This window comes from Alexandromys fortis, unplaced genomic scaffold (assembly GCF_014885135.2).
Source record: "Alexandromys fortis isolate MF-2015 unplaced genomic scaffold, M_Fortis_MF-2015_v1.1 scaffold_291, whole genome shotgun sequence".
NCBI classification, from domain to species: Eukaryota; Metazoa; Chordata; class Mammalia; order Rodentia; family Cricetidae; genus Alexandromys; species Alexandromys fortis.
This window is the reverse complement of record NW_026068163.1, coordinates 429851-448933: the sequence shown is the minus strand read 5'-3', so window position 1 is coordinate 448933 and position 19083 is coordinate 429851. Positions and strand designations below refer to the sequence as shown.

General features: G+C 43.9%; 1 protein-coding gene across 16 annotated transcripts in view; it reads left to right on the top strand.

The window, feature by feature from the left end:
• The window catches only part of Cux1 (cut like homeobox 1), a 348081-nt gene that overhangs the window by 196980 nt on the left and 132018 nt on the right, over positions 1-19083 (top strand). For all 16 annotated transcript variants that reach the window (XM_050127936.1, XM_050127935.1, XM_050127934.1 and 13 more), the window contains 2 exons: positions 15575-15712; positions 18351-18474. In XM_050127936.1, the coding sequence (XP_049983893.1) occupies positions 15575-15712; positions 18351-18474 (262 nt within the window). The remainder of the gene's footprint in view (positions 1-15574; positions 15713-18350; positions 18475-19083) is intronic.

The following is a 19083-nucleotide window of genomic DNA, read 5'->3' as shown; positions in this document are numbered from 1 at the left end:
ATTCTGTGTTCACAATAGACCTACTTTCATTTTGACCTCAGCTGCTGTTTTCAAGCTAAAACATATTCTGTGCAAAGTCACGTTTGTACCAGTATTTTCCCCTAGTGAAGTTTCCCAGATAAGTAAACACTTAACAGGTTATTGGATTCTTTATCTGAAATTATTTTCTAGCTTCGTTTCCCATAGAACACAAATACATTGTTTTCTCATTAAAGTTATATTTTATATATAAAGATCTTATATTTTTATAGTTTTAATAATTATCACATTGGACCGAAGAATTTTATTTTTATGTTTATTTGCTTGTGTACATATGCACATACATGTGTGCCACAGAGCATGTGTGTCCATCAGAGAACAACTTGTCAGAGTCTGTTCTCCCCTTCTATCATGTGTGTCCTGGTGATCAAACTTGGGCCCACAAGCACCTTTATTCTCTGAGTCATTTCAACGGCCCATGTTTGGGTTTTGAGGCAGGGTTGTACCTTATATTTAAGGGTAGCTTCAGTTTCACTACATAGTCCAGGTTAATCTCTGGCTCACCACAATCCTCCTGTCTCAGTCTCACAATTACTAGAGATAGAGGTGTGTGTTACAACACCAAGCTTGAACTATCAGTAGTTTTCAACCTGTGGGCCATGGCCCCTTTGTGGGTAGCATATCAAATCTCCTGTATATCAGATATTTACATTATGATTCATAACAGTAACAAAATTACAGTTGTGGAATAGCAATGAAAATAATGTTGTGTTTGGGGGTCACCACAACATGAGGAAGTGTATTAAAGGATCGCAGCATTAAGAAGGTTGATAGAGTGTCTGTCTAGCATACATGAAGCCCTAGGTTCCATCTGTAGCTACGTAAATCCAGACACTATGATAAATACATGTAACCCCAGCACTCGGGGTGAAGGAAGATTAGGAATTCAAGCTCATTCTTGGCTACACACCCAAGTTCAAGGCCAGCATGGTCTACTGGAGGGCCTGTCTCAAAAAAAAAAAAAAAAAAAAAAAGAAAGAAAGAAAATGTTTTCTGTATCAAACTCAACCCAGACACTTAAATTCCAGGTAGATCACTACCCTCAGCCTGCTGTGCACTGACAGGTCTGACAAGTTTCCTAGGAAGCTGGGCTGGGGTGCTCCACCTGGGTCATGCAGTCTGGCGATTGCTTAGATGAGGTAATCCTGTGGCTGGGGCTTCCAGGAAAGGCCTGGTCAATAGCGCCTCATTTATTGACAGCCACCCAGCCAGGCAGGGGTCCAGGAGCCTTCATTGTCTGTGGGCTTTAGGCTGCAGTCCAGTAGAACACAGAAGGACTTGTGGACATATTGAGTTGTACTTAAGAGAGACAAGAACTCATATTAACAAGAAGCTTAGGGAAACCGACAGGTATGTCAGCTACATGCCCTGTGGCTCAGTGCCAGGAGCTCAGGCAGGGCAGGATTGCCAGCCCCAGGAAGAGCTGAGTCGGGTCCTGAGGTGGCACCAGCCGCCATGCTGCCTAGAGCTGTATCTGTTGTTTCTTCTTGCTCCTTGTTTGTGGAGTCTACCAGAGGGAACGTGCCATATGGCCAAGGTCTATTCTCTTGCTCTGTGCCTACCAACAGGCATACAGAAAGTATGAGCCAGGCAGGTTATAGAACCTCTAGGGACCCCAAGCCATTTTTAGCAGCAGTCACCAAAGAGATAGCTTCATCTCTGTCTAGCTCTCATTCCCAGGTGAAAGCCTGCATGCCAGCTGTCTCCTGAACTGTCCATTGGGATGGCTTATGCCCCCTGTTCCCACCCAAGGGACACTGTCCTCTCCCTGGACCCTGCTTTTGAGTGGTACTTTCTCTTACCCATATGCTCACCCAAGGACCACATAGTCACCCTGTTCTAGCCTGTAGGATGTCTGTATCCCAATTCCTGACACTCTTCTTTACATTGCAGGTGCCCCAAGCACAGTTCAGTTCACCTCTTGCTAGACCTGCAGATTAATTTATATGAGGACCCAGCATCCTAAAATGTTCAACCTTATCCTGACACATTTTGCTCTGACCTCACAGTCTAGGTCTGTGTAGTTTAAGTAGAGAATTCACCATCTTCCTACCTCAGCCTCCCAAATGCTAAGATCACAAGCATGTATTGCCATACTCAGCTTCCTGTCATCCCCCTCCCTTTTGAGATAAGGTCTGATGTAGCTCAGAGCTACCCTCAAACTTGATATGTAGCTGAGGATAACTTTAAACTTCTGATCCTCCTGCCTCCCCAACCTGAGTACTGGAATTAAAGGTATGTACCACCCTTTGACTCCAGGGTCTCATGCATGCTAGACAAGCAGTCTGCCAACTAAACTACAGCCCAGGCATCTCACCGCCATTGTAACTATGGTTGCATGCTGCATAACAATGTTTTAGTCAACAAGGGAACACATATACAGTAACAGTGGTATTATAAGACTGTCACCTAGTGATTTCCTCCCTGTTTTTGCTTCTGTAATATTTCTTCAGAAATGACAGAATCCAGTAAACATTTCTCGGAATTTATCCTCCTAGATGCTTGACTGTACTTGCTAACTGGGTTCTTTTGGAAGGGACACTCAAACAACATGGCCCTGTTCCTAATCATTTCCCAGGCATCTACCCCAGTGTCTACCATGTAGTAGAAATTTGGTAAATATTTAGCCAGTGGATGTACAAGTGGATGTATCAAATCATTTCTTCAAAGTGCTTTCTGAAGTCAGATGGGTGGTGCTATAATCCCAGCACTAGGGTTGTGGAAGCAGGATGCTCAGAGTTTAAGGTTATCCTCACCTCTGTAAGAGTTTCACTATAGGGCAATATGAATGACATAAAACTGTGCGGGGTAAAGTAAACACAGTATGTACTTAAGGTTTCCTTGGTCTGTAGCTTTCTTCAATCAAATTTATACCTTGCTCCTGTGGTTGACACCACCCATGGGAATGAACTCCCTAGAGTATCTAAAGTATCAGACAGCATCTACTGCTCCAGAACAGATTGTCTTGTCACTGCCATGGAGAGGTTTAATAGCTCTCTGAATTTTCATTTAGCTTTTATGTCAGTCTATAAAGATTTTCATGGCTGCAAAGATATTGAAACAGCCTTTCCATTTGGGGTCCAGCACATGTGCTTGGCAAGTTTTCCATCCTGTGGCTTTAATGCCTAGCACATGCATTTGGTTGAACAGCTGTCCTGCCTGCATCCCAGCCAGGATCTCCTTATACCCTGCCTATTCACCTGCCCCGACCTCTAGCCGCTTCGCGGACTAGGAGTGAAGGAGAAAGACTCTGCCAGCTTTGACTTCTTTCATCCCTCATGTTCACCCCCCTACCCCCACAAAGCAAAGTGTGGTGGTGCACACCTATAATCCCAGCACTTGGAAGGGTCAAGAAATTCGTAAATACACCAGACCCTGCATCTATTCATCAGTTAAGTGAGAGTAGTTGCTCTTGCAGGACCCGAGTTCCTAGCGCCCATGTTAAGTGGCTCACAACTGTCTGTAACTCCAGCTCCAGGGATCAGATAACTTTTTGACTTTCACGGGCGCATGCACGCGCGCACACACACATACACACAAATAAAAAATAATTCTAAAGAGACCTTGTCTTAGTTAGGGTTTCTATTGCTGCAGCGAAACACCATGACCAAAAAACACATTGTGGAAGAACAGGTTTATTCAGTTTAAACTTCTACATTGCTGTTATTACCAAAGGGGGTCAGAACAGGACCTCAGACAGGTCAGGAGCTGATGCAGAGGCCATGGACGGGTGCTGCTTACTGGCTTATTTTACATGGTTTGCTCAGCCTGCTTTCTTATAGAACCCAGGACCAGGGATGACCCACCCACAATGGGCTGGGTCCTCTCCCATCAACCACTAATTAAGAAAATGCCCTACAGCTGGATCTTATGGAGACATTTTTCCCAATTGGGGTTCCTTCCTCTCTGATGATGCTAGCTTGTGTCAAATTGACATAAAACCAGCCAGCACAGATCCTGTCTCCAAAAAACAAAAACAATCAACTATCAAAAATCCCAGCATGTTAAAGATACTGACTAGACCTTTATTGCAAAATAACCTTGAGTTATTATTGGTCATTATCCCAGCAGTTAAAATAATAATGGCCTAATATTTCCTTAGTGACAGATTTTTTTTTAATTTTTCTTTTAAGATCTACCTACCTCTGTCTTCCTAGTGCTAGGATTAAAAGCGTGAACCAAGCCGGGCGGTGGTGGCACACGCCTTTAATCCCAGCACTCCGGAGGCAGAGGCAGGTGGATCTCTGTGAGTTCGAGACCAGCCTGGTCTACAAGAGCTAGTTCCAGGACAGGCTCCAAAGCCACAGAGAAACCCTGTCTTGAAAATCAAAATAAATAAATAAATAAATAAATAAAAGCATGAACCATTGGGTCCAGCTGAGATATGATTTGCTTGAGTTGGGTTTTCACTCTGTCACCCTCCTGGAACCTATACTTCTCCAGTCTCAGCACTCTCTAGTGCTGGGATTATAGGTGTGTGCTACGAACACACTTAAGAAGTCAAAGCCTTAGACTTCCATAAGAAGGCGTTTTACTCAGTCACTTCTGTGGCTCCAGTTTAGTTTTTTAGTAATTCATTAGTTATTTTATAATTTTTTATTATGTGGGTGTGCTTGCATGTTTGTGCCATATCACATATATAGGAATTAGAACCTTTAGAAGGTGATTTTCTCATTCCATTATGTGAGTCCTGGGGATCAAATGTGTATCATCAGGCTTATCAGCAAATACATTTACCTGCTGAACTGTTATCCTTGTCTCCATTCATTTATTTTTTTTTTTTTTTGAAACACGGTTTAATGTGGCCCAGGATAGCCTAACACTTGGTGTGCAGCCAGTACTGGCCTTATATATCTGATACTCCAGCCTCAGCTAGTGCTAAGATTCTGAGCATGCCTCACCATGCTTGGCTACTTTTTTTTTAAAATTCCACGCACTTCTCATTGAGATTTATATCCATTCTCTAACAATTCACCTCATGAGTACAAGTGTCATGACCATTTGCCAACTTTGTGACCTGATAGGATTCCCCCAGTGAGGCTCCCCTCTGCTTCAGTTTTCCTATTCTTGAGACTGTCATCTCTCTGTATTTGGGTCCATGACTGTGGACAAGGGCAGAGTTTTGGATGGTTTCTTTTCTTTCTTTTTTTTTTTTTTTTTTTTTTTTTTTTTTTTTTTTTTTGGTTTTTCGAGACAGGGTTTCTCTGTAGCTTTGGAGCCTGTCCTAGAACTAGCTCTGTAGACCAGGCTGGTCTCGAACTCACAGAGATCCGCCTGCCTCTGCCTCTGGAGTGCTGGGATTAAAGGCGTGCGCCACCATCGCCAGGCTGGATGGTTTCTTGATGCCAACAACTTTCCAGTGGAAAAAGCACAGTCTAAAACATGCTGTTCAAGACGCTTCAATTCTGCCAGCACCTCCTGGCAGTCTATTACACCAAGAAGCCTGAACGAAGAACACCAAAAGACTCAATTCCTTTCTTTCACCCCACTCCCCCAACACTGCACACACACTTTGGTCAGTAGAAAAAATATTTCACAATTACAATTTGAGTAAAGCAGCTTGTATCTCTAACTGACGATGCTTTTAAAGGGTGATGCTCTCTCATAGCTAGAATATTACAGAATGGCCTCCTTTTGAAGGCTCTGCATAGAAGGAATTTTCCTGTTGGCATGCATAATCTGCCAGTCATTAACCTTGAGTGGGTGACTTTCTTCAGATTTTCATTCTGTGATAATGTATTTGTTTGCATGGTTAGAAGAGGACAACATCCATAAATCAGCAGAACAGTCACTTGCAGTCTAACTTTCTCAGTTGTGCTGTCTAGTTTATGTCAGCTTGACATGAGGGAGTCTCAGCTGAGAAAATGCCTCCTTAAAGTTGACTGTAGGCAAGCCTGTAAAGCATTTTCTTAAGATGGGGGAGGGTCTAGCTCATTGTGTGTGGAGCTTACCCCCTGGACTGGTAGTCCTGGGTTCTCTAAGAATGCAGGAGAACAAGCCAATAAGCAGCAAACTTCCATGGACCTCTGCAATAGCTCCTGCCTCCAAGTTCCTGCTCTCTTTGAGTTCCTGTCCTGAGTTCCTTCATTGATTAACAGTGATGTGGGCATATAAACCAAATAAACCCTTTCCTCCCAAGTTGCTTTGATCAGCAAAAGTGACCCTGACTAAGAGTTGCCCTTACCAGTGCATCACAGATAAGAGCACAATTAGCTGCCTACTTGTAAAGTACTCAAAACTAAAACATGATCAGCTGTCTGCTCTGGAAAGTTCTTGATGCAGTAGTTTTGGGGAGGTGTGTGTGTTGAGATAAAATCTGAAAGAATAAGGCTGTCCTCATACTCACTACATGGCCCAGACTGTCCTGAAACTCTGAATCCTGCCCAATCCTTCCAAGCACTGGGTTTACAGACCTGTGTCACCACACCTGGTTATCAGTTTTGTGATAGTGGTGTGTGCCTTTAATCCCAGCACTTAGAAGGCAAAGATACATTACCAGCACTATAAAATATTCATCACCTCATGAATCAGGGCTCCAGTCCACATTATAAGAACTGCCTCGGTTTCTTTGATTGTCCTAGGAAACGGGACTGTAGTTTTGGTGTGGTGGTTGCTTTTCTTATTGCTGTGACAAAAGCAGCTTAAGGGAGAAAGGGTTTGTTTGGCTCACGGTTTTAGGAGGCACATCAAGAGGAGAAATGCAGCAGGAGCACGAGGTGCTGGTCATATTCCATCCGCAGTTAGGGAGCCAAGAGCTGAATGCTGGTTCTCAGCTCAGTTTTCCTTTCCTTCAGTCCAGGACCCCAACCAGAAAATAAGTCTTCACTCCTCAATTAAATCTTTCTACAAACACCTTCATAGTCAAATCCAGAGATGTATTTTCATGGTGATTCTAAATCCAGTTAAATTATTGACAGTGAAAATTAACCATCACAATAGGACATGGGTTTTCTGAAGTGATAAGTGAGATCTTCCTAGAAAGAGCTCATTTGTGGGTTATTGTATTCCCAGAACTTTATATAAAGTTGGCACATATGGTACACAACCTTTTATTGTTATTGTTGTTGTTTGAGACAGGGTCTCAGTAGCCCCAGGTTGACCTCAAACTCATTAGCTATTGATGACCTTGAACTCCTGCTCCTTCAACCTCTACCTCCTAAGTGCTGGGATTACAGGTGTGCACCAACATGCCCCATTTATGTGGTGCAAGGCTGGGGACCAAGCATATTAGGCAAATACACTATAAGCAGAGCTATAGCCTCAGCTTGAGGTCTGCTTTTTAATGTCCCTCCACAGGGGTGAAATGGCCAGCTAGTCCTTTGTGCTGTCACTTTCTGGTGAGGACATGTCACAGACAAAATTAGAAACTTTCTTTCCATTTTTCCTTCTCAGTTGACCATAATGACTCCTAAGGAAAGCTAACAGGGTCTGATGTGTCAAATAGAAGTGCCTCTTGTTTTTCCAACCACTATGTCACCTTCAAGGCTGGAAAAATATGGTTGCCTCTAGTCCGATTCCAGAGGGATAGTCTAGCTCAGGTATTCCAGATCTCCTGATGTTGGCAAACTAGGGTCAGTGCCCCCGACTCTTGTAGTGTGACTGTAGTAGCCTGAGACCTACAAGATCTCCCTCACAGGTGTCCTGTCTGTCCTCCTGGGACATTTTGATTCATATTACTAAGAAACAACCTGAGGCACCAAACCAAAACAAAAAGGGAACAGGGACATCTGAAGAGCAGTGTAGCTTGGGTTACAGGCAGGCACTCAGCTGCCTGTGGCTCCTTGGCCTGGAGCTGGTCCTAAAGCTGCTTCAAGATACAAGAAGCAAAGAGGCAATTATCCTTCACACTGGAGGAATTGGAAACCAGACAGGAGACAACTTTTTTTTCCACCCTCCATGACCAGGACACCAGTAAAACTTGGCATATCTTTTATCTCGGTGCCTTGTTACATGCTGTTGCAGTGATCAATCAACTACAAACTCTTAGTTTTTATTTTTAGTTTTATAGAGTCCATGCTGACCTCTGCGTCACTGTATATCAAGGATAGCCCCTTGCTCTGGCTTCTACCTTCTGAGTTCTGGGATTGCGGGGGCATGCCACCATATCCTGTTTATGTGTGGTTGAGCGAATTGTAGAGCCCAGGACTTCATGCATGCTAGGCAAGGGGTCTCCCAATGGATCCATATCCACAACACCCAGCTATAAACACTTTCAAGAAGTGAAAGTTACAAGGTGGATGCCTATGTCTGTGCCAGAAGCTTTGGCATGCTATCCTCATTCTTGATCCTGCCTACCCCAAACCCTTGGCTGTACTGGTGCTTTGAGAACTGAACTGATCCAGGGAATCCTTGGTGTGCTTGCACACAGGGGTGTCTGGCCTGGTCCCATCCATTTCTCCCCATCCCTCCACCCCCAGCCCGGCCATGACTGGGGTGGTCCTGGCATGCTGGGTATCTAGACAGCTTTTTGTCGGTTGCTCATCAGCATGCTAATTGTCATATAACTAATTATGCCTTGAATTCCAGTTGATTTTCTTAATGAGACAGCTGGGTTAATTATGTAATCGTATGATTACATTAGTCCATAGTGTCCTGGCAAAAAGTAGAGTCTGCCTCTATGTGATGTCATCGCTGGGACATTGCTCACAAGGAACACATTCATCCTGATACTGGTGGCAGGGGACAGCCCTATGCTGCCTGCAGAACTGTCTGTGCAAACATGGGCCCAGGGTTTAAGATGGGCTTCTGAGCCCTCACAGTATGAGGTAGATCTGTTTGCCACAAGCCCAACTACCACCAAATCTTCCCTGGCATAAACAGTCCTAGCCAGATCTGAAACAGACTTGTCATCTTGGCAGCATCAGTGTGCCCTCAGTAATTCTGGGACCTCTTTGTTTGACACTACTTCGCTTTATTGGAGCATGCCAGCTTCTTGGGTAGTAATCAGAGACTCGCAAATAAAATGTTTATATTAAAGTCCTGGAGGCCCGGGGCGAGTGGCTTGACCAGAGTGGATAAATGACCCCAACATTGTCTTGCATTATGGCACCATCTCCACAGAAACAGATGTTCCTGGGGTCCATGCTGTTAAGTCACCACTCCACCTGATTACACTGGCGTCCTGGTTCTTCCTCTGCCTTCTCAGCATTGGTCTTCTTGCAGATGTCATCCAGGATTCTCGTCTTTCCTCACACCTAATAAGCACACCCCCAGAAGTTGACCCTCACTTGAGCCCCTCCTATCTCACCCCTGCCACTACCTCCCTCATCCACAGTCCAGTGATCCCTTACTCCCTGGGCTCACCCTGCCTACTGCATCTTGCTGGCTACTCTTGGCCCCCTAGCCACACCCATCCGAACAGAGCATTGGCCAGAGATCTTAATGTATCTTCAAGCTGACCTCAGAGACTCACTTTATAGCTGAGGATGGACTTCAATTTCTGATCTTCCTGCCTCTGCCTCCTGAGTACAGGTGTGTGGCTCCAGGCCTGGTTTGTGTGGGATCAAACCTAGAATTTCATTGTATGCTAGGCAGGTACTCTACCAACTGAGAGCTATCTTGTTTTTTAAGGCAGGGTCTTTCTCTCTTGGGATTTGGGACACTCCAAGTAGGCTAAGGTGACTGACCAGCAAGCCCCCAGGGGTGCTTCTGTCTTCATTGGCAACCAGACCTGGCATTGTCATGGGCTGGGAATCAGAACTCAGGTCCTCATGCTTGTATGGCAGGCACTTTACCCACTGAGCTGTCTTCCCAATTTGACGTTTTTGAAACAATTTGTCATCATATTGACTAGTCTGGCCTCGAATTTACATAGATCTGTCTATCTGTGCCTTCCAGACTGCTGGAATTACAGGCATGAGCCACCACACCTGGCTTTGTAAGGAATGATCCGCTCCATCTAAAATACCAAAATTATTCACATGATGTTAATCATAATATATTTATTATTTTTTTTAAAGACAGTTACTATATATCCCTTGTTGGCCTAGAACTCCTTATATAGACTAGGCTAGCCTCAAATTCATTCACAGAGCTCCACCTGCCTCTGACTCTCAGTGTTGGCATTAAAGGTGTATTCTGCCATTTTAAGATCTGTAGGATGGGCCAGTTGTGGTGGTGCATGCCTCAAATCCCAGCAGTCCAGGAAGCACAGGCAGGCAGGTCTCTGAGCAGTTGAGACCAGCCTGGTCTACATACTGATTTCCATGCCAGCCAGGTCTAGGGGCGGGGGGGGGGGGTTGTCATATCCATTCTTTCATTCATTTTCTGATCTTGGGATTTGTAAATTCTAAGTTTTTTTCTAGATCAGTCTGGCTAGAAGCTAATCAATTTCAATGATTTTTCTTCTTTAAGAACCTGCTTTTGTTTGTATTGATTTTTTTTTCTTTTTGCCTTTTCAGTTTTATTGCTCCCCAATCTCCTTTGCTCACTTCTACTTACTTTGTGTTTGATTTGCTCCTTTTTTATGTTCTTAAGTGGAGGTCCAGGTCATGTTTTTACTCCATTGTGGCCAGAGTATATACTTTGGATGATATTTGTTCTTTTGAATTTATCAAGGCTTGTTTGCAGCTCTGCTTGTTATTGATGGATGTTCCTCGTACATATGAAAGGAACACTTGTTGTGCAGCTGTGTGGGGCTACCAGAGTGCTTGGTAGTCTGTGTTCTTCAGGCTTTTGCATCCATACTGACTGTTTGCTGGGTTTCTCAGTGGAAGAGCGTCTGCATAGAGTCCCAGCCATAAAGAGCTGTGGGCATGTCTCAGCTGTAGAGCCCTAGCCTTGCATTCTCAAGGCTCTGCATTCCTTCCCCAGCACCATGGGAAGAAATTATACCTGTTATTAATAAATGTGAATGGAGATTTGAAATTTGTGCCCATGATTGTGGATTTTTTTTTCTTTTTCTCTTGTCCTGTCAGTTTTTGGTTCCTGTATTTTGGGATGTATACCTCTAATCCTTTTGGCAAGCCTTTGAGAGCTAGATGTTAATCTTGTTTATCATGTGTCCCTTCAGCACCCAGAACCACCCTGGTATCTTTATCATTAACATTATCGGTTACTTTGATGGTGGTAGATGGTTCTAGTCATGCCTAGCACTGATCTCCTCACTCCTCTTGTGTCTTTATTAAGGCAACTACTCAAGTATCTCTGTCTCCTCTTACTAAACAAAGCTCCTCTTTTCCATTTATATGGAGCCCATCTTCCACTCATCTGTGAGCTTGACTGGGTTTTTTGTTTTGTTTTCTTGATATTTGATGTACCTGGGCTACCTCTCCAGAGAGGCTGGTTCTTGCTGACTTGGCTCAGTGTCCCTTGCAGTGCCCATCCCTGGCCTTTCCCAGATCATGTAGCCACTTAGGAAACCCTTGTTAAATTAGTACATGAAGAGACAGTATAATTGAGGTGGCTGCTGGCTCAGGAAATAGCATTCTTAATTAGCATTTTGCATACCTGTTGGCCTAGCCAGCTTCCCTTCCCATCCCTGTCCCTGGGGGAGATGCCAGCGCCTGACACATCACAGCTTGCCCTCCCCCAGCTTCTGCAGGGATGACTAGAATTAATGAGATAATGTTACCGCGCTTAGCAAAATGTGCTGAATAAATCCAGGTGATAGGGTTGTTTGTTATATAATTATGCTGTTTAAGTCCTGCGTTGCATAACGAACTGCACACTACATCTGAGCATGCTTCAGGAATTAACTTATCAGATAATCATAAAATGTTTTTTGAGTTTGTCATGGTGGGTGGATGGGGATAGTGGCAAAGCATGTTGGGATGGAGGCTGGGCAGGTGGCTTACAGAACTTTGCATGTTATTCTTCTGTCTATGGGTGTGTTCTTTCTCCTCCCTCAGACAATTCTGTAATTGAACTGCTGAAATCAGAGGCTTCTGACGTACAGCCTGAGACCTAACAATGCTTGTATGGAGTTTAAATGGCATTGGAAATCTTTAACGAGACAGAAAGCTATGATTTCCCCAGCTTAACATGCAGGTTGGGGTTTGGCTTGCTGAAGTTCATTGTTTCAGTCTCCAGCTCAAACATGCTAGGGCTATTATACCATCATGTGGTAATTAGCCATTCCTTTAATACACATAATAAAAATTAAACCTAAGAGGCTTTTACATATCCCAAAACAATATTTCAGTACTGTGGGCCTTTAGTCATTCTGTGTACCATCGTAAAGTTGGGAGTCTAATGCATCACACTATTTGAACATTGAGTTCCTTTTCCATTCTGTAGCCAGTTTTGCTACTTTTACATTAACTTTAATATTGTTAAATTAAATATAGATGCCATGATGAATAATTACAAGAGTGTCAGAACTTCCATTTACAGCGGGGCATGTTGAGAATTTGTCTAAAGTCTTTGTTGGTTACGATTTGCTTCATAACATGTGTGTTCTCTACATATGTTACTGGATTCCTGCTGAATGGCAAGATGAAAGCTATTTTTTCATCAGAGACAGACACACTGGATCCTGGCCTTTAAATAGGAATGGCCCAGAGGAGCCCAAGGAGATAGCTCAGTCAGTACAGTAAAGTGCTTGACAAACATGAGAATCCAAGTTCCATCCCCAGTACCCATGAAAAAGCTCCTGTGAGTTTGTACTCCCCAGACTGGGGAGGTGGAAACTGGTGGGTTTCTGGAACTTGCTGGCCAGCCAACCTAGCCTACAGAGAAAGGGAGGGAGGGAGGGAGGGAGGGAGGGAGGGAGGGAGGGAAGAAAGAAAGAAAGAAAGAAAGAAAGAAAGAAAGAAAGAAAGAAAGAAAGAAAGAAAGAAAGGAAAGAAAGAAAGAAATTGACCCAGGTCAAATGAAAGACACTGTCTCAACAAAAGAGAAAGACTAAGAAAGATACCCATCATTAACACCTTGTCCACATGTCCACATACACACATGTCTAAAATGCGACCTTAGTTCTTGAAAAGTCAAATTGGTACTATCAGTTGTGCTAGAAAAGGCAACATCAGTGAACATCCATAGAGTTTTCTCCAAGTACAACACCTTCCCCTCTCCATCCCTGACATGGATCAAGTTCAAATTGTCCTTCTATATAAAGGAGGCTGTGGGCATATCACTCATTTCTCTCAAGGCATTTTCCCAGCCTGAAGACATAGAGGCCAAAGAGGAATGCAGGTTTCCTGGGAAGATACTGCAATCAAAAAAAAAAAAAAAAAAAACACCTGGGATGCCCTGGGAATTCCATTTTTCTTGTTATTGCCACTCCTGCTTAGAAGAACTATGTTCCCAAAATAGCTCTGGCAATCTAACATAACATAAATATTTTAATACTGATTGAAATAATAATGAAAAATCATGAATGAGAAAGGGAGACAGGCAGGGACTGTGTATATAGGCCACATAAGTGCCCAGTAGGCCTCAGATTCAGATGATGTACAGTGGTGGTATTAAGCCCCAGTACAGGGCTCCCTTGGGGCTGCAGACTCCAGCTCCACACATCCTAATGACACGTGGATAAACTCTGTGAACACAAAGACATCTCAGAGAATGCCAGGCTCTGGTGAAACAGCATCCACAGAGCCATGGTGGGCCAGCCCTGCTTCCAGGAACCAAGGGTGGTCTGAAAAATTAATGACTCTGGCATTGGAAAATTAAGTGAGCTCTTGAATATATACCCTCACTGATCTGCCATGTGTGGTGTTTAGCATTCCTTGAGAGGAGACTAAATCTCCATAACCATCCCCAGGCGAGGCTGGCGCCCCTGCCAGAAATAGATTCAGTAATCTTTCTAAGCCTTGTGACTTGGGTATTCTTCTACTCTCAGAATTCCAAAGGGTGTGTTCCCCTGGTGGGTTGTAATTGCCTCCTAGACAGAAGGAAAATGAAGATCAAATTGACCCAAAGCATTTAATGTCTGTCTGTCTTCTGCTGAGAATTCGTGAGAAAGCCAGAGGCCAAAACCCAGTCCTATAAATTGCATGTCTGATTTTTCCAACTGTAGACTATAATCTAATACTGAGTAAATCTCATGGCAGATATCATTCTTTTGGGGGGAGGGGGGCCAGTTTGTGTAAGTGTGAGTGAATGAACATCCATGTGGAAGCCAGAGGTCAACTTCAGGTATTGTTCCTCAGGAGCCGGTGTCTCCCGCTGACCTGGTGTTCAGAAATTCTGCAAGCCTCACTGGCAGTGAGCTAGAGAGGTCCATCTGTCTCCACCCCACTATTAGGATCACTAATGCCACACTTGACTTTTTATGTGGGTGCTGGGGACTCAGACTCAGGTCCTTATGCTTGTACACCAAGCTCTTTACAGACTGAGCCCCCTCCCCAGCCCCAGTGTGTTCTTTTGTTCACAAGGTATTACAGGACAGGCCCAGATGCTCTTCTGCTCTCTGTATTCTAATGGGAATTGGTGGCTTCCTAGCTGACTGGCTGCGTGCCTGTCACAGGGGTAATGCTGGGTCACCTCCAGTTGTGCTTTTATAGGGGTCTCCAGTCTTAGAACCATCAGCTGCACACCTCTGACTGTTCTTAACACCCATCATCAGTAAAGGAGGATGACAATTTAAAATAATAATAATAATAATAACAATAATAATAATAATAATGACGACCATGCCATGCTGTAGATGTACTTCAGGGGATAGGGCACACACGAATTGCAACATATACAAAGCACTGGATTAGATATCCAGCAGCACATGATATAACCATGTTTTTACATGCCTCTAATGCTAGAATTTGAGAAATGAAATCGGGGATCTGAAGTTCAAGGCCAGCATGGTATATATAAACCTCTGTCTCAAAAAGTAGAAGAAAATAAAGGGTCATGTCCTTACAGAGACCCAAGAGTTTCCATGTACAGAATAGTGATCACCTGGAGTCAACCAGCTTAGGTCAGCTTTCTCTGGGCCTACCAGCCAATCAGGTGAACTTGGGCCAGCCTTTCCTCTGTACTGAATTTTAGTGCTACTTCTATACTATGTCATTGTGAAACTCTTGCAAGAGAATGTCCTGTCTGTACAAGTGTTATATGGCCTTTAGTTCCAAGTCCATGAACTTCCTAGACACATTTAAACAGAGACACCGTTACATGGAGTCGTATCATCCAGAGAAGGCTCTGCAGTAAGATAGACTTCCCTGGAGCCCCTTCCTCCTACTCAGTACACCCACGGCTCTCTTTTCACTGACCAATGGATGAAAATTTTTAGAGAACCGCACAAGAGTTGGCAAATACCAATGAGTACTGTCGTCACCACATTTTTGCATATTAAGGATCTTGTATTGAGTTCCTTCTTTATCAAACTACCTAGAAGAAAGGAGAATTGAGGCCCCAAGAGAATCTCCAGGAGGTGACTTTTGGATACTGGCCTAGAATTGCCAGTAAGGGACTGGTTTGGCTCAGAAGCACAACACCTACTTAGCTGCCCCCCAGTAAAGAACTAAGGGTATGTCAGCATAAGAGGACTTGTCTAGAATCCACCAGTGAGGGCCTGAGAACATGGCTGGGTGGTAGTGTTTCCTGGATGAGGGTCTGGGTGCAGTATGCTGATCTGTGTTCTCCCATTGTGTAGATCCTGTACCAGCCCTGGACCTCGGGCAACAGCTGGAAATAAAAGTGCAGCGTCTACACGACATTGAAACGGAGAACCAGAAACTTAGAGAAACACTAGAAGAATACAACAAGGAGTTTGCCGAAGTGAAACATCAAGGTCAGTGGCAAATCCTGCCTGGCTTTGCTTTCTTCCCCTTCCCCCCTTAATTGCCTTCTACATACTGTTGGGACTGGCTGTAATTGTTACTCTCCTTATGAAGCCAGGGTGGGGCAAGCAGCCGAATCTCTTAAACAAAGATAATGACACTGCCCAACTATGCCACAGCTAAACTTTTCCTCCCGCAGTAACTACATTGGATTTTTTTTATTGCTCTTGGTCTGGGCCAGATCAGGATTCTTTGAAAATTTCTCCTGTATCATCTTGTGATAGGATCTGTCTTTTCAAAGACTGATGTGTCGCCTCTGGGCGACACCTGTCAGACAGCCAACTCCTGATCAAAGGATCATACACAGTAAGTCATTTAGTAATTGCTACTGATCCATTAAGACTCCAGACAAGACGCATCCTTGCAAGTTGTGTGCTTACACACCATTCTTCCCATGTCAACCTCATCCATTCATTATGGATCTCCTGGAAAAGAAAGGGGAGGAAACAGGCTTTTGACAGGACTACCTTACATTACAAGGCAGGGGAGGCAAATGCTTTTTCTTGACAGGGAATGAACAAACATAAAGAAATTTGTTCTATAACCTAAAAGCCAAGTGTGTTCAAAATCCTAGAACCATGTCCTAGCCTGGTGTAAGCTGCAAATCCAGCTACTTTGGAGGCCAAGGTCAGAGAATCCAAAGTTCAGAGTCTGCCTAAGCTATAGGTTGAGTTTAAGGCTGCTCTGAGCAATTTAGTAAAAGCAAAAAGAGAGCTGAGGGTATATAGCTAATAGTTGAAAATCTTCCAGTGAGGGATTGGGGGTATGGTTCAGTGTTTAACCAGCCTCAAGGCCCTAAGTTCAATTCTCCATTGATTAAAAAAAAAATAATACAAAATGCCCCAGAAACTCCTGGCTTCCTTGTGTTGAAGAAAAAAAAAAAAAAGCTATTCAACAGCAGTCACAAGATTTATAAAGCAACTCCTAAGTTTCTTTTGTGTCTATGTGTCTTCATGGTTTTGTTTTAGAGATACAGATGAAGACCTCGGTGGAAGGGAGGGGCATCAACCTGCCAGGCTCCTCTGCATCCCTGCTATTTAGTGAGCTTTAGATAACTAATCAAAAGCTCAATGACTAGGATTGTGAAGAGCATTCTTTTTCCCTTAGAGAATGTTGGAGACAGACTTGGGATGGGGCACTGTCTGTGGGAAGATCCATAAAGAGGCTGGAATGACATAGGAAGAACTCCAAGGACAGACAGGCCTGGAGAGTGAGGACAGCTGGCCCCTGGTTTCTCTTAGGGACCCTTGATCACACACTGCCTGGAACTTGAATTCATGGTGGGGTGCAGCAAATATCTGCAGTTGAGTCTGGTTCTACTGAGAATATGATAGCCTTTGGGACCACAAGAGACAGCATTGTCCTGCGTGGAAGGGAATTGTTAGGTGTGCGAAACTGGGATTCTTCAAGACTTTTTTCTCCCCCAGCAACCTTCTGCAGCAGTTGCCAGTAAAATTTGTTTCTTTTGAAATGCCCAATGCCTGGGTGACAGATAATTATGTGCACACCTGCTTTGTTACACATACCTAGAGAAAATCTAGTTCTTTTTACTCTTAGCTCCAGTGGCATGCCTTTTTTGCCACCTTAGAGACAGTGATTTTACCTAGCCCAGCTTAACCTCAAAGTTACCATGTATCTCAGGCTGGCCTCAAACTCAGTGTATAACCCAGTCTGATATCAGATTCCCTGTCAACAGCCTTGGCTAACCCTCAACTTCATTCTGTAGCTCAGACTGCCTTCAAACTCACCATGTAGCCCATGCTGGCTTCCAAACTCACCTTGCATTTAAGTCTATCCTCAAACTTACTATGACGTTCAGAGTAGTCTTCAGCTAGTAATACCTCAGCCTCCCCCAAAATGCTAACATCATTCCATTCCATTTTGTTTTCAGAGAGTGTTCATGGGAACACACGAAATATATACTGCCTGACAGGTGGCACTATGGAGAGCTAGGGCTACAAACCCTGTCTGGTCTGTCAGTTTCTGCTTTTCCATTTATTACCTCAAATACCTGTACTAGATGCTGAGAGTGCAAATAAACTCAAGTAGACACCAACAACCAAATTCTGTGGTGGTTTCTCCCTTCCCCAGTACAGTAAATGGCATTCAGCCACAGTGCCTGGCATTTTCTGTTTCATGAGAAACAATAACAAAGCTGCCTTGGTGCCTGATGAGGGCTGTCTGACTCTACTTCCAAATGTTTGCACCCTTTCCTCTGTAGTAAAGTCTTTAAACCTACACCAAAACTTTATTAGTCTGCCCTCTGTAGAGAGGACCAACTTAAGGATGCATCAGTAAGACAATATATGTTTTACCATCGATTTCCCCCTTTTCTAAGTGTGCTGGAGGGACCACCACAGTCCTTCCTGGCAAAACCCATTGATCCTCTCCAACTTGAATACTACAAGTTCAATTTCACATTGAGGGAGTAAAAGGTCCCCAAAGGGACTCATAACCATTGATTTTGTGTCAACGTGGACAAGCTCAAGTTTAAAATACAGTGATCCCGGCAGGTTACAAAAGCCTGGTTCACCCAGCTATAAGGAACCGCTTCCCTTACCGTTGGTTTTTCGGTCTTTCATTCTGCAGAGGTTACGATAAAAGCACTTAAGGAGAAAATCCGAGAATACGAGCAGACTCTGAAGAGCCAGGCCGAGACCATTGCTCTGGAGAAGGAACAGAAGTTGCAAAATGATTTTGCAGAGAAGGAGAGGTGAGTGCAGCCTCACTGCTCCCATCACCACTACAGCACCAATAAACACTTCACCTTTAACCCTGATGTCACATGACAGTTTGAAAAATGCATATGTGAAATCAGCCCAGGTTGTCGACTAAAGTCTCAAAGCTCCTAAGCAAAGTTTTGTTTGAAGGGCTTAGATGTCTCTCAGTGGTAGAGCACCTGCCTGTAGTCCCCACTGTGAGTGAGGCCTTGGGTTCCATCCTCAACACTGCTGGAAAGGTTTGTTGAAGAAATGACAGCGATCCTTGCTTCTTCGTTGTAAAATCCCTTGAGTGCAATGTGTCACTTTTCTCCTGGTGGCCATGACGACAGCAGCAGGAACACAAGTGTTTCTCAAACCTGCAGAGTGAGAACAAGGCTTGTATAAGTTGAACACAAGTTGACAAATGACAGCTGTACTTGAACTGAGGCAACAGAGGACAGGTTCTGCCAACATGTGCCCTCTGCAGAAAGCCTGAACTTCATCTACCTTCATTGAATCTGATATTTATGTGTCGCGTAAAAAATATCTTTTGTTTTGTTTTGCTTTGCTTCTTTCTGTTGTACCAGTACCTCATAAAGCAAGGAATTGAGATCTCTAAT